Consider the following 13,585-nt stretch of genomic DNA (forward strand, 5'->3'; position numbering starts at 1 on the left):
TTCGCCTAAAGCGTACCCAACTGTATTGATCAGGTGGTGCCACTAACAACCTACATAGAAGCAAGTTTCCGAAGGAAGCTGAAGACATCAGTCGGGCGTTATAGACCTGTCTACTGCATAAGATACGGTCTCCTCTACAAATTCATGAAATTAATCCCTTGCAAAAGAACAGCTCGACTTATCAACAATATGCTAGGTAGCAGGACCTTTCAGGTGTTTAATGGATATTTACTTACATAAGTGTTTCTAAAACTCTTAGTAACGGCTTCCCACAAGGCTCAGTGTTGGCTCCACTGCTGTTCAGTTTGTATATTGCCGACATGCCAGACTCCATCTCGAGAGTTTGTATTTGTAGATTACTTGGCCTTAGCCACAAAACACCAGAATATTGAGACAACTGAAACTACTTTCACATCTGATCTATCAGACCTGGGTATATATTTTCGAAGGTTGAGACTGCAACTGAATTCTGTAAAGACAGCATGCTTCCACCTCTGTCTCAGATTAGACAATTTTCTGTCTACATTGAAGGTCACCAACTCAAGCACACCACCTTGGGATTACTTTAGATAGAACGCTCTCCTACAAGAGGCATCTGGAAAATACTGCAGCCAAGCTAAGGACTGGAACCAAAATCCTCCATTACATGGAATTCCTTCGCTGACACACTGCGCATCTCTGCACTTGGATTGATCTATTCAGTGGCAGAATATTGTTTTCCAGTGTGGCTAAACAGCGCTAACACAAGAAAAGTTGACGCTCAGCTAAACAGCACAATGTGAATTATCAGTGGAACTATAAGAACGACACCCACGTTCTGGTTACCTATCTTGAGTCATATACCTCCTCCAGACCTTCGCCGGAAGAACGCTCTTCTTCGGGAGTACAAGAAAATTATAGACAACTCTCAGCTTCCGATACATACTGACATGGAGGATTTACAAAGACACCGGCTAGTACCTAGGCATCTACCAATGATCACTGGTAGAGAATTAAATATGACAAACTTCAAACTACCGGGCGAGTTGGCCGTGCGGTTAGGGCCGCGCAGCTGTGAGCTTGCATCCGGGAGATAGTGGGTTCGAACCCCAGTGTCGGCAGCCCTGAAAATGGTTTTCGGTGGTTTCCCATTTTCACACCAAGCAAATGCGTCCACGGCCGCTTCCTTTCCACACCTAGGCCTTCCCTATCTCATCGTCGCCATAAGACCTACTGTATCTGTGTCGGTGCGACGTAAAGCAAATTGTAAAAGTAAACTTCAAACATGTTAGTTCCTGGGAGCAAAGCTGGCAAGAAAACTGCCTTCCAAGTTGTCAAACTCCACCCTGCATCACGAGGAAACCTTCATTTGAACAGCCTCGCAGAATTTGGCCTGCCTTAAATAGAATACGAACCAACCATGTCAGGTGCGCAGATGCTCTCCATAAGTGGGATAAATTACAATCTCCAAAATGTGACTGTGAAGCTGACAGGCAGACCATCTGCCACATTATACAGGACTGCAAGACCAGGTCCTATAATGGGGACTCAACCGACTTTCTGACGGCAGCTGATGATGTCATAAAATATGTCTCCAATTTAGATATCTTAGTGTAGTATTTATAATGTAAATACATTATTGTTAATTTTACATGCCTAATAGTAATGTGTAGCCATAATAATGAATAAATAACTTTCATATTGGCATGTTTGTGTAAACTGTGAAAATACTTTTCCTAGTCGGGGAAAGTGTGAGGCGAAGAGGGCTTTGCAGATTGGGAAATATTTTTCAACCCTCTGCAGTAAAGCTTACAGTCACTTCTTTGTTTGTGTACCATGGCTAAGTGTAGGGTTAGCTAAAAAATATCTTGACAGTATGAAACGAACATTCGGGAGATAGTGCGTTCGAATCCCACTATCGGCAGCAATGAAGATGGTTTTTCGTGGTTTCCCACTTTCACAACAGGCAAATTCTTAATTGAGGCCACGGCCGCTTCCTTTCCACTCCAAGCTCTTTTCTATCCCATCATCGCCATAAGACCTCCAAGCTGTCGGTGCGACGTAAAGTAAAAAAAAAAAAAGATCAGCCACAAGGGCAAGACTGCATTTATGTGTGAAAATGGAAAATGTTTACGTTGAAATGTCTAGTTCTTCCCGGACAGACGTTTTCGTACATTTGGCTGTGAACAACGAAACAACGTTTATCCCTTTGTTCGTTAATGTCACGAGAAAAATGTTGGGTGGAAGGAAAAGAGGAATACAATAGGGAATGTGGGAAAGACTGGAAGATTTAGAATTTGCAGATGATATTTGTCTTTTGTCTTCAAGTCATATGAAACACAAGTTAGAAGGATTACGGAAGGAAGCAGAGTCTGCAGGACTCAATATAAATGTTGTTAAGACCAAGCAAATGAAAGCAAATGCTAAAATCGATGAAAGATTGTTTGTGGTAGGCGAAGAGATTGAAGATATTAAGACATTTACCTGCCTGGGATATGTAGTGACAAGAGGAGGGGCGGAAGAGGATGTGAGAGCCAGAATAGGAAAGCAAATAGAGCCTTCGTGCAGCTGTATACAGTGTGGATGAATAACAACATTTCAAGGAGAACGAAAATAAAAATTGTCAATACAAATGTTAAATCAGTCCTTCTATATGCTTCTGAAACTTGGGAGGTTACACGAACTATCACTAATCTCTTGCAGGCATCATAAACATCAGATGGCCTGAAATTGTATCCAGTGACAAGCTATGGAGAACAACAAACCAAATTCCAGTCGCAATGGAAATCAAGAGGAGGAAATGGATAGGCCATACTTTGAGAAAGCCAGCGGGATCTATAGAACGCACAGCATTGGAATGGAATCCGCAAAGGGCACGGAGGAGAGGTCGTCCTAGGAAGACCTGGAGGAGGACTGTAGAGAAGGAGGCTCTTGAAGCAGGGAAGGCTTGGAAGGAAGTTAAAGCATTGGCAAGTCGACGACCGCAATGGAGACGTTTCATGGATGCCCTCCGTTCCAGTGGGAACGAGAGGAATTAGGGGGGAAGGGGGATGAAGAACGTTAAAATTGCACCATTACTGTGCCCATACATACGACTGCTTAGTTATCTTTATGTATATCAGAAGCATCAGAGTTCCATAAATATAGACTTTGGTTGTTTATTAGGGCTGTATGGATACTTATGCCCATGTCTTTATATTAACGTGATGCTTGCTTGTACAGGGTTATTCAAAAAGAAGGGACAGATTTCAAACATTTATTTATTCCAAACTACAAAAGGTAGAACTACAATTCTTATGTTTCTGGACAGACAATGGTTTAAAATTTGAGCAATCCATGTAGAGGCGCCGCTGTTGCAAGTTGCAATCCCGGCCGCATTGCGCGCGGTGCGATATTTCTTGTCAGTTGGAGTACACGCAAAACGGCAACACAACAGGAAAAAGCATTTTGTGTGCTGCAATTAGCAAAACTAGAGTCCATTATTGGAGTTCAACTTGCTTTACGCCGTCAATTTAATAAACAACGACCGGGCGAGATGGCCGTGTGGTTAGAGGCGCGCGGCATTGAGCTTGCATCCGGGAGTTAGTGAGTTCGAATCCCACTGTCGGCAGCCCTGAAGATGGTTTGCCGTGGTTTCCCATTTTCACACCAGGCAAATGCTGGGGCTGTACCTTAATTAAGGCCACGGCCGCTTCCTTCCAACTCCTAGGCCTTTCCTATCCCATCGTCGCAATAAGACCTATCTCTGTCGGTGCGACGTAAAGCCACTAGCAAAAACTAATAACGGCCGCGGCAAAAGCAGATTTACCGGTGGCATTGAAAGTTCGTAGAAGATGGTTGCATCTGCAAAGAAAAAGCACGGGACGTTCACGCACATCGAATGAAAATGTCGAGCGTATTCGTGCAGTTTACGAAACCCAAAGAAATCCACAACACGAGGCGGCAAGGAACTTAAAATTACTCAACCAACGGTATGGCGAGTTTTGAAACACCATCTGCGCCTGAAGGCGTACAAACTGCAGTTATTGCAGAAATTGCATCCAGACGACTACAAAAAAAGGTACGACTTTTGCATTAGCATGCTAGATGATATGGAAGAAGACATCTTTTCTGAACGATATTTTTTTTTTTCAGATGGATGCACTTTTCATCTTTCCTGTAAAGTTAATCGGCATAACGTTAGAATTTGGGCAAGTGAAAATCCTACGGCAGTTGCTGAACATGAAAGAGATTCACTGAAGGTGCCATATCTGTAAAGAAAGTTTATGGACCTTTCTTCTTCATGGAGAAAACTGTGACAGAACTAACCTATCTAGACATGCTTCAAAACTGGTTATTTCCTCAAATGATTCCGATGACTTCATCTTCATGCAAAATAGTGCCCACGTTCTACGTTACCTAAATGACACCATTCCAGGACATTGGATTGGAAGAGGAGGAGCAGTGGCCTTCTAGGTCTCCTGACCTCACTCCTTGTGATTTTTATCAGTAGGGTTACGTAAAAGACCGTGTGTTTATCCCCCATATGCCTGATACTCTTGAAAGTTTGCGACAACGAATTGTTGAAGCTGTGAATTCGATAACTAGAGACCACCTGATTCGCGTGTGGCAAGAAATAAGCTATCGTTTTGATATTTGTCGTGCAACACATGGTGCTCATATTGAAACCTTACAAACGTAAAAATTGAACTCTTTCCCTTTCCTGGAACGTTGGAATCGTCTTTCTACCTCTTATAGTTTAGAACAAATAAATGTTTGAAATATGTTCCTTCTTTTTGAATAACTCTGTACTTAGGGAAGGTAGAATATTCTCCCGATCATTGTGCGTGTGTGAAGAAGTATACCTTTCTTAACCTTTGTTCCAGTTACAGACGAGTTTTTAGGCCTCTGTAACCTTTGTGCCAGTAGATTGATCTAATTGGCACACGCGTCATGGACGAGAAGATACAGCAGCCTTCTGTCACATTCCTAAGCCCTCCTGAGCCAATGTTTCCAAGATTGTTAGAATTGATGATGAGCCTCCGTGGCTCAGGCAGCAGCGCGCCGGCCTCTCACCACTGGGTTCCGTGGTTCAAATCCCTGTCACTCCATGTGAGATTTGTGCTGGACAAAGCGGAGGTGGGGCAGGTTTTTCTCCGGGTACTCCGGTTTTCCCTGTCATCTTTCATTCCAGCAACATTCTCCATTATCATTTCATTTCATCTGTCATTCATCAATCACTGGCCCAGAGGAGTGCGACAGGCACAGTGCCTTTCCTCGCTGCTAGATGGGGGCTTCATTCATTCCATTCCTGACCCGGTCGAATGACTGGAAACATGCTGTGGATTTTCATTTTCATAGAAATGATGATGCAGGGAAGAACACTAGCTCAGTTACCAAAAATAAGGTACCAGAAATAAAAGCAACGAAATAAATACACTGACTGACAGAGCAAATGCAACACCAAGAAGGAGTGGTTCGAAAGGGATGACAGTTGGGGGAAAAACAGAGACGGCACGGACGAATAATTGATGTTTATTTCAAGCCGATATGCAGGTTACACAATGCGCACGGCATCGACTCAGTAGGATGTAGGACCACCGCGAGCGGCGATGCACGCAGAAACACGTCGAGGTACAGAGTCAATAAGAGTGCGGATGGTGTCCTGAGGGATGGTTCTCCATTCTCTGTCAACCATTTGCCACAGTTGGTCGTCCGTACGAGGCTGGGGCAGAGTTTGCAAACGGCGTCCAATGAGATCCCACACGTGTTCGATTGGTGAGAGATCCGGAGAGTAGGCTGGCCACGGAAGCATCTGTACACCTCGTAGAGCCTGTTGGGAGATGCGAGCAGTGTGTGGGCGGGCATTATCCTGCTGAAACAGAGCATTGGGCAGCCCCTGAAGGTACGGGAGTGCCACCGGCCGCAGCACATGTTGCACGTAGCGGTGGGCATTTAACGTGCCTTGAATACGCACTAGAGGTGACGTGGAATCATACGCAATAGCGCCCCAAACCATGATGCCGCGTTGTCTAGCGGTAGGGCGCTCCACAGTTACTGCCGGATTTGACCTTTCTCCACGCCGACGCCACACTCGTCTGCGGTGACTATCACTGACAGAACAGAAGCGTGACTCATCGGAGAACACGACGTTCCGCCATTCCCTCATCCAAGTCGCTCTAGCCCGGCAGCATGCCAGGCGTGCACGTCTATGCTGTGGAGTCAATGGTAGTCTTCTGAGCGGACGCCGGGAGTGCAGGCTTCCTTCAACCAATCGACGGGAAATTGTTCTGGTCGATATTGGAACAGCCATGGTGTCTTGCACATGCTGAAGAATGGCTGTTGACGTGGCGTGCGGGGCTGCCACCGCTTGGCGGCGAATGCGCCGATCCTCGCGTGCTGACGTCACTCGGGCTGCGCCTGGACCCCTCGCACGTGCCACATGTCCCTGCGCCAACCATCTTCGCCACAGGCGCTGCACCGTGGACACATCCCTATGGGTATCGGCTGCGATTTGACGAAGCGACCAACCTGCCCTTCTCAGCCCGATCACCATACCCCTCGTAAAGTCGTCTGTCTGCTGGAAATGCCTCCGTTGACGGCGGCCTGGCATTCTTAGCTATACACATGTCCTGTGGCACACGACAACACGTTCTACAATGACTGTCGGCTGAGAAATCACGGTACGAAGTGGGCCATTCGCCAACGCCGTGTCCCATTTATCGTTCGCTACGTGCGCAGCACAGCGGCGCATTTCACATCATGAGCATACCTCAGTGACGTCAGTCTACCCTGCAATCGGCATAAAGTTCTGACCACTCCTTCTTGGTGTTGCATTTGCTCTGTCAGTCAGTGTATTTGTGCTAGATGCAGAAAAGACATGCGCAAATTATACTTGAAAAATCATTTATAATGTATGGTCATCAGCCAGAAGGATGGTTGGGTCCTCAAAAAGATGGTGACACCAAAATGAGGCGTACTATGCATGATGAGTGATGTAGTTTACCGTTGTTTTCCTCACTGATCCATAAATACTATTACAGCACGACTGACCCTATCAGTGGCGATTTTCGAAATACTCAGACGCACTAGCTATGCTCCAATTACTCAGCAGCACCCATACCTCAACAGCCTCAAAACTGCTACAGCCTAGAGTGTAAGTGGGACTAAGACTTCAATGGAAGCTACATTTCATTCTGACCTGTGCCAAGAGAATGGTGAATTAGGTCTAACAACAAGAGGGATGTGTTCATTATATTTACTATTATGAACTGTGCTACGTTCAAGCTGCTTGACAAGCTTTAAAAGATGTTACAGAAGAATGCTGAAGGTGTTCTGGGTAGATTGAATAGTTCGAATCACGAATGAAGAGATACTGAATCGAATTGGGGAGGGGAGATCGATTTGGCTAAATTTGACTATAAGAACAGATATGAAGTGGCGTATGGCTATCATTGCCGGGAGTGTCCGACGACAAGTTCGGCTTGCCAGATGCAGGTCTTTTGATTTGACTCCCATCGGCGACCTGCACATCGTGATGATAAAATGATGACGAAGGCGACACATACACCCAGCCACCATGCCAGCGAAATGAACCAATTATGGTTGAAATTCCCGACCCTGGCGGGAATCGAACCAGGGACCCCTGTGACCAAAGGTCAGCACGCTAACCATTTAGCCATGGAGCCATAAGAACAGATAGAATGATAGGATACATCTTAAGACACCCAGGACTTGTTCAGTTTGTTTTTGAGGGAAGTGTAGGCGGTAAGAACGGTGTGGGTAGACTAAGGTATGAATATGACAAGCGGATATAGGACATAGTAGTTACGTAGAAATGAAAAGGTTAGCACTAGAATGGGTGGCATGGAGAGCTGCATCAAACCAGTGTATGTATGATGATGATGATGACCCAGACAACGACAATTGTTCCAAGTAAGTTGGCCGTACGGTAAGGGTCGCGCAACTGTGAGCTTGCATTCGAAAGACAGTGGGTTCGAACCCCACTTCCCGCAGCCCTGAAGATGGTTTCCCGTTGATTACCCATTTTCACACCAGGCAAATGCTGGGGGCTGTACCACTAAGGCCACGCTCACTTCCTTCTCATTCCTAACCCTTTTCTATCCCGTGGTTGACATAAAACCTATCTGTGTCGGTGCGACGTAAAATCAATGGTAAAAGAATTTAAAAAAAACAATTACCCGATATACATAGCTAGTAAACAGCAATCACAAACATTTTCAAAGAAATGCGATCTTCAATAATAACGCATTTAATAGACACATACGCGACTAATTGTATTTTTTTTACGATGTTTCTTAAGGATTAAAGGTACCGTAACACTTCATGTCTTATTACAGCGAGTTGTTGTTGTTGAGGACAATTAAATGAGAGTCCTTGGGCGCAAACTATGCCCTTTTATTCAGCTGTTTCCGAGAATAACCGATGGGTCGGAAACATCTCTGTTTACTGCACCGGCGGAGTAAAATCGATCTGGCTGAGAGGTGGTATTTTTCCTCCCGTCAGAAGAGAAAACCCCTCTTCTCTGAATTTAGTTTTAAAAATCAATCCCGGAGTATTACAGAGGGTGGGGGAGAACCTCGCTCCTTAAGAAACGAATTTCTAATTGTTAGTGACAACTGGTTTAAATTTGGTCAAGGCCGAGCTAACAACCTTCGTTTACGTTTGTTTAGCTTTGAAGCCAGCTAGCCAATCGAGTATAGTGCTGTGAGGTAATATACAACACATCCTCATAGTCATTTGACAGATCAGTGATATACGGTACAGTAAAAAAAATGAAATGGCGTATGGCTTTTAGCGCCGGGAGTGTCCGAGGACAAGTTCGGCTCGCCAGGTGCAGGTCTTTTGATTTGACTCCCGTAGGCGACCTGCGTGTCATGATGAGGATGAAATGATGATGAAGACGACACATGCACCCAGCCCCCGTGCCAGCGAAATTAACCAATGATGGTTAAAATTCCCGACTCTGCTGGGAATCGAACCCGGCACCCCTGTGACCTAAGGCCAGCACGCTAACCATTTAGCCATGGAGCCGGACACTGTACAGTGAGTACTACTTAGTCAATGGGTATAATATTATATAAATGCGATGTGGCAGTGCGTATATGTTCTGTACCCTATAGCCTCCTTGTTTACAGTTTTCATGTACTGTATTTATTTATTTATTTATTTATTTATTTATTTATTTATAGAGAGATAATCCACCTGATAGCTGCCCTTATTAGGGAATCGAAGTGATCGGCCTCCTAATCGGTTCATATTTGTTTTATCTGTTGTCAACCATCAGGCGAATTTTATCTGTATTTATCTATGTATTTATTTGTTGTGTTTCAGACATGTACAAACCTAATGATGTGAAACACACTTACATATTACTATTACATTACTCTAAATACAAATTTACAAAAGGAACAACTTATGTCGTACAACCCAGCAATAGCTTCGTATGGCCCTATATATAAAGTTATATCATCGTTATAGAACATATTGGTAGCTGGATGTTACAACCAAAAGAACCTTATAGTTTACCATCGCTATATATTCCCTGTAGCCCTCCGTCGTCGTTCTTCCATCAACAGTTTCTTACATCTTTCTTTCTTTCTTTCTTTCTTTCTTTCTTTCTTAATCCGTTTACCCTCCAGGGTTGGTTTTTCCCTTGGACTCAGCGAGGTATCCCGCCTTTATCACCAGTTTCTTACATGCCAAATAAAATAGTCTAGTTTTTAGTCCTATTTTTTGGGGAGATGTGAAATAACACAAAGTGCTAACGCATTCCTATTAACCTACAGTTAATATTTACTACGAATGAAAAGCTGTCTGATAAGACGTGCACCGACTATTTTTTTTTATAGTATTGTATTTTAAGAAGAAATACGGCTCTCGAGGCACTAAATTTTCTGTATGTCGCCGAATCCATCCTCTCTGGTGTCCAAAGTACATTCTATAATGCGGTAGATACTAAACTTCAAAACAATACGCTAAATGCAGTGATACAGTATATTCCTACGGGTATGCCTATCTTTGTTCCCACGTTTCAGGATTAGGTAGAGATGCAATCTTTTTTTTTTTTTTTTTTTTTTTTTTTCCCCTGACAAGTTATGATTAACTTCGTATTTAAATCAAATGTTAAGAAGGTGAAATGTAATCTCACTTTTTGCCATTTTGTAGCGAGTTCCTGTTGATTTCCCTGTGCTGTCCCTTTAAACAGCCATTTTACTATCAGTTGTTAATTATCTATGCTCGCTTAAACTACCAAGCGGAATGCGAAAAATTAATTGCACAGTATACTGTTTAGTTTTCAGTCACACGCAAATGTTTGTCACAAATGACGAAAATAAATAGCAGTAGGGCCTATTTGATTTAGCATCTCAACCTTCAACAGGATTATAAAGAACAGTAAAAATACCTGAAGTTGTTGATTGTATGTAGGTATGCAGCCTATTTCAAGTGATGATGGAATACTGCCCTTACCTCATTTTGCCGAATATTAGGACCAGCTCGAAGGAGGGGAACAGACACGCCGTCAACCACAACTATCAAGAAGGCGCGCCAGCACGCGACTGACATGGGATGGAGTCAACACCGCTAAGCAAGAGAGGGCGGGTCGGAGGAGCAAGGTCGACAACTTCTGGTAAAGCATGTTGTGTTACAAGGTTGGGAGGTCGCGCGATGTATCACTCGTAATATGCTTTATTATGGCAGGTCAGGACGAATCAGTTTGTGGGATTGCCGCCTCCGTGGTCCAGCTGTTTCCGCTGTGGCTACGCGCTTTCTTGCGAATTTAAGTCATTTAAGGGTCTTGGTTTCAGGAAAATAAACTCTACGTTTCTGTAACCTATAGTTCTCTAGGAAACTTTTCATTTATGCCTTTTAAACTATCAACAGCTTCCGTAATACCTATGAAGCGTCATCATTGTTATGAGAAAAGATATTGCGGTAAATGTACTCTGTACTTTAATGCTAAATCATCTCATGATCTCGCTATATATATTGCTAGTTGCTTTACGTCGCACCGACACAGATAGGTCTTATGGCGACGTTGGGACAGGGAAGGGCTAGAAGTGGGATGGAAGTGGCCGTGGCCCCCCAGCATTTACCTGGGCTATATATTCTGTACAGTCTTCTGTAGGTAATTTTTTTTTTTTTTTTTTTTTTTTTCATCAATACTTACATGCCAGATGAAATAGTATAAACAGGATTTTAGTCCTGCCCTCTTTGAAGCGTCCGACAGGACTCCAGATGCTTTGGTCCCACAGAAGGTTATACTGTCACGGTATTTTTAAAGTAAATTATTTAAGAACCACCCGTTAATTACCCTTAAAAAAGAGCTTCAAAATATTTCACCTTTCGACAGCAATTTGATTATCTCGGATGTCGGAAGTGAGAGGATTTTCTTTCTTTCTTTCTTTCTTTCTTTCTTTCTTTCTTTCTTTCTTTCTTTCTTTCTTTCTTTCTTTCGTTTACCTTCAATATATCCTTCCCTGAAAAAAAAGTCTGTTATGTACACGGCATAATGTACTTTTCTTAATACTATTTTCAGATGCTGTTTCTCGCTACTAATTGTAGAATTTAGGGAGGAAAGAGTAAGACTAGTAGAAGGTAATAATTATTATTTCGTGTGACTATCACAACCATCCTCCACTGAGGGGTGACGTCTGCCGTGACATACCGTTAAGTGCAGTGGAGAAAAATGTGGCATAGAAGTTGCAGATGGGTAACCAAGGTGAAAAGGGTGCTAGATAGAATAGGAATGGGAGATTAGTGGGATAAATAGATTCAAAACGAAGAAAAGAAATTGAATTTAAAAAGTACCAATTAGGATGAAAGATGTTGAGAAACAGATTATTATATCAGAATGTAGTACCAAAAAAGAACATTAGGGGAAATCTGTGAAATATGCAAAAAGTTGTAAAGAAAGAAAGAAAGAAAGAAAGAAAGAAATAAAGAAAGAAAGAAAGACGAGTATAGAAGAGGTGTGATGAGGCGGCTGATGGGTATCTATAATAATAATAAGGGTGTACGAGAGAAAAATTAAGAGAATTGTTGTTTGTTATGGAGAGAATTAATGGAAGAAGCACATCTGTTGAGGGTATGTAGGAAAAAAGACTCATTTAGGATCAAATACCTGGGTAGTGATTACAAAGCGAAAGCAGAAAATTTAAAATAATTTTATACAATTACAAAATTATTAAAGAAAGAAAAGAATCGCACCGTGTAGGAGAGCTTTTTCTTAGATAGTAAACAATATGTGACGAAAGACAATAAAAGAAATCGAGCACTAATTCAACTTCTGGTATTATTGTTGTATTGCCGTTGTCTATATTCTTTCTCCTTAATGTAATTAATTGTTGAATTGCATGTGAATTTGCTTAGGTTACAATAGAAGGAATGTTCCTTCCTCAGCTGCTGGAGTTCCATAGCTGCAGACTGAGAGCATTCATTCATTTATTCATTCATTCAATAATAATAATAATAATAATAATAATAATAATAATAATAATAATAATAATAATAGTAATAATAATGGCGTGCGGCTTCCGGAGAGGCCTGGTGCAAGTCTTTTGATTTGACACCCGTAATCGACCTACGCGTCGTGATGAGGAGAAATGATGATGCAGACAGCATATACAACCAGTCCCGGTGCCAGGGTAATTAACCAACTATGGTTAACATTTCCGACCCTGCCGGAAATCGAACTCGAAACTCCTGCTATCAAAGGTCAGCACGCTAACCATTTAGCCATGGAGCCGGAAATAATAATAATAATAATAATAATAATAATAATAATAATAATAATAATAATAATAATAATAATAATAATAATAATAATAATACCGGGCGAGTTGGCCGTGAGCGTAGAGGCGCGCGGCTGTGAGCTTGCATCCGGGAGATAGTAGGTTCGAATCCCACTATCGGCAGCCCTGAAGATGGTTTTCCGTGGTTTCCCATTTTCACACCAGGCAAATGCTGGGGCTGTACCTTAATTAAGGCCACGGCCGCTTCCTTCCAACTCCTAGTCCTTTCCTATCCCATCGTCGCCATAAGACCTATCTGTGTCGGTGCGACGTAAAGCCACTAGCAAAAAAAAAAAAAAATAATAATACCGGGCGAGTTGGCCATGCGGTTAGGGGCGCACAGCTGTGAGCTTGCATCCGGGAGATAGTGGGTTCGAGCCCCACAGTCGGCAGCCGTTAAAATGGTTTACCGTGGTTTACCGTGGTTTCCCATGTTCACACCAGGCAACTGCTAGGACTGTACCTCAATTAAGACCAGAGCCGCTTCCTTCCCACTCCTAGGCTTTTTCTATCCCATCGTCGCCATAATATCTGTCTGTCAGTGCGACGTAAAGGAAATTTAATAATAATATTAATAATAATTGCTCTCTTCCCAGTTGGTGGTTATCCGTGACTGGAAGAGAGTTTTTTCGTGCATGCGTGCGTGAATTCAGTTCATTCATTCATTTAATCATTCATTAATTCATTGATTCATTTATCCATAATGGTGGTGATGATGATGATGATGATGATGCTTGTTGTTAACAGGGGCCTAACATCTAGGTCATCGTCCCCTAATGGTACGAAATGAGATGAAATGGAATGACAAATTA

At 42.8% G+C, this 13,585-nt stretch overlaps 1 protein-coding gene across 2 annotated transcripts in view; it reads right to left on the reverse strand.

Moving 5' to 3' along the window:
• The window catches only part of LOC136857969 (2-acylglycerol O-acyltransferase 2-A), a 175,568-nt gene that overhangs the window by 83,500 nt on the left and 78,483 nt on the right, over positions 1-13,585 (reverse strand). Inside the window, exon 1 of one of the 2 annotated variants that reach the window (XM_067137111.2) lies at positions 10,450-10,554. The exons of the other annotated variant lie outside the window; for it this stretch is intronic. Coding sequence (XP_066993212.2) covers positions 10,450-10,454 — 5 coding nt within the window. The 5' untranslated portion in view covers positions 10,455-10,554. Of the gene's footprint in view, positions 1-10,449; positions 10,555-13,585 lie in introns of those variants that run through there. 2 annotated transcript variants of the gene reach the window in all.

Source organism: Anabrus simplex, chromosome 1 (assembly GCF_040414725.1).
Source record: "Anabrus simplex isolate iqAnaSimp1 chromosome 1, ASM4041472v1, whole genome shotgun sequence".
NCBI lineage: Eukaryota > Metazoa > Arthropoda > Insecta > Orthoptera > Tettigoniidae > Anabrus > Anabrus simplex.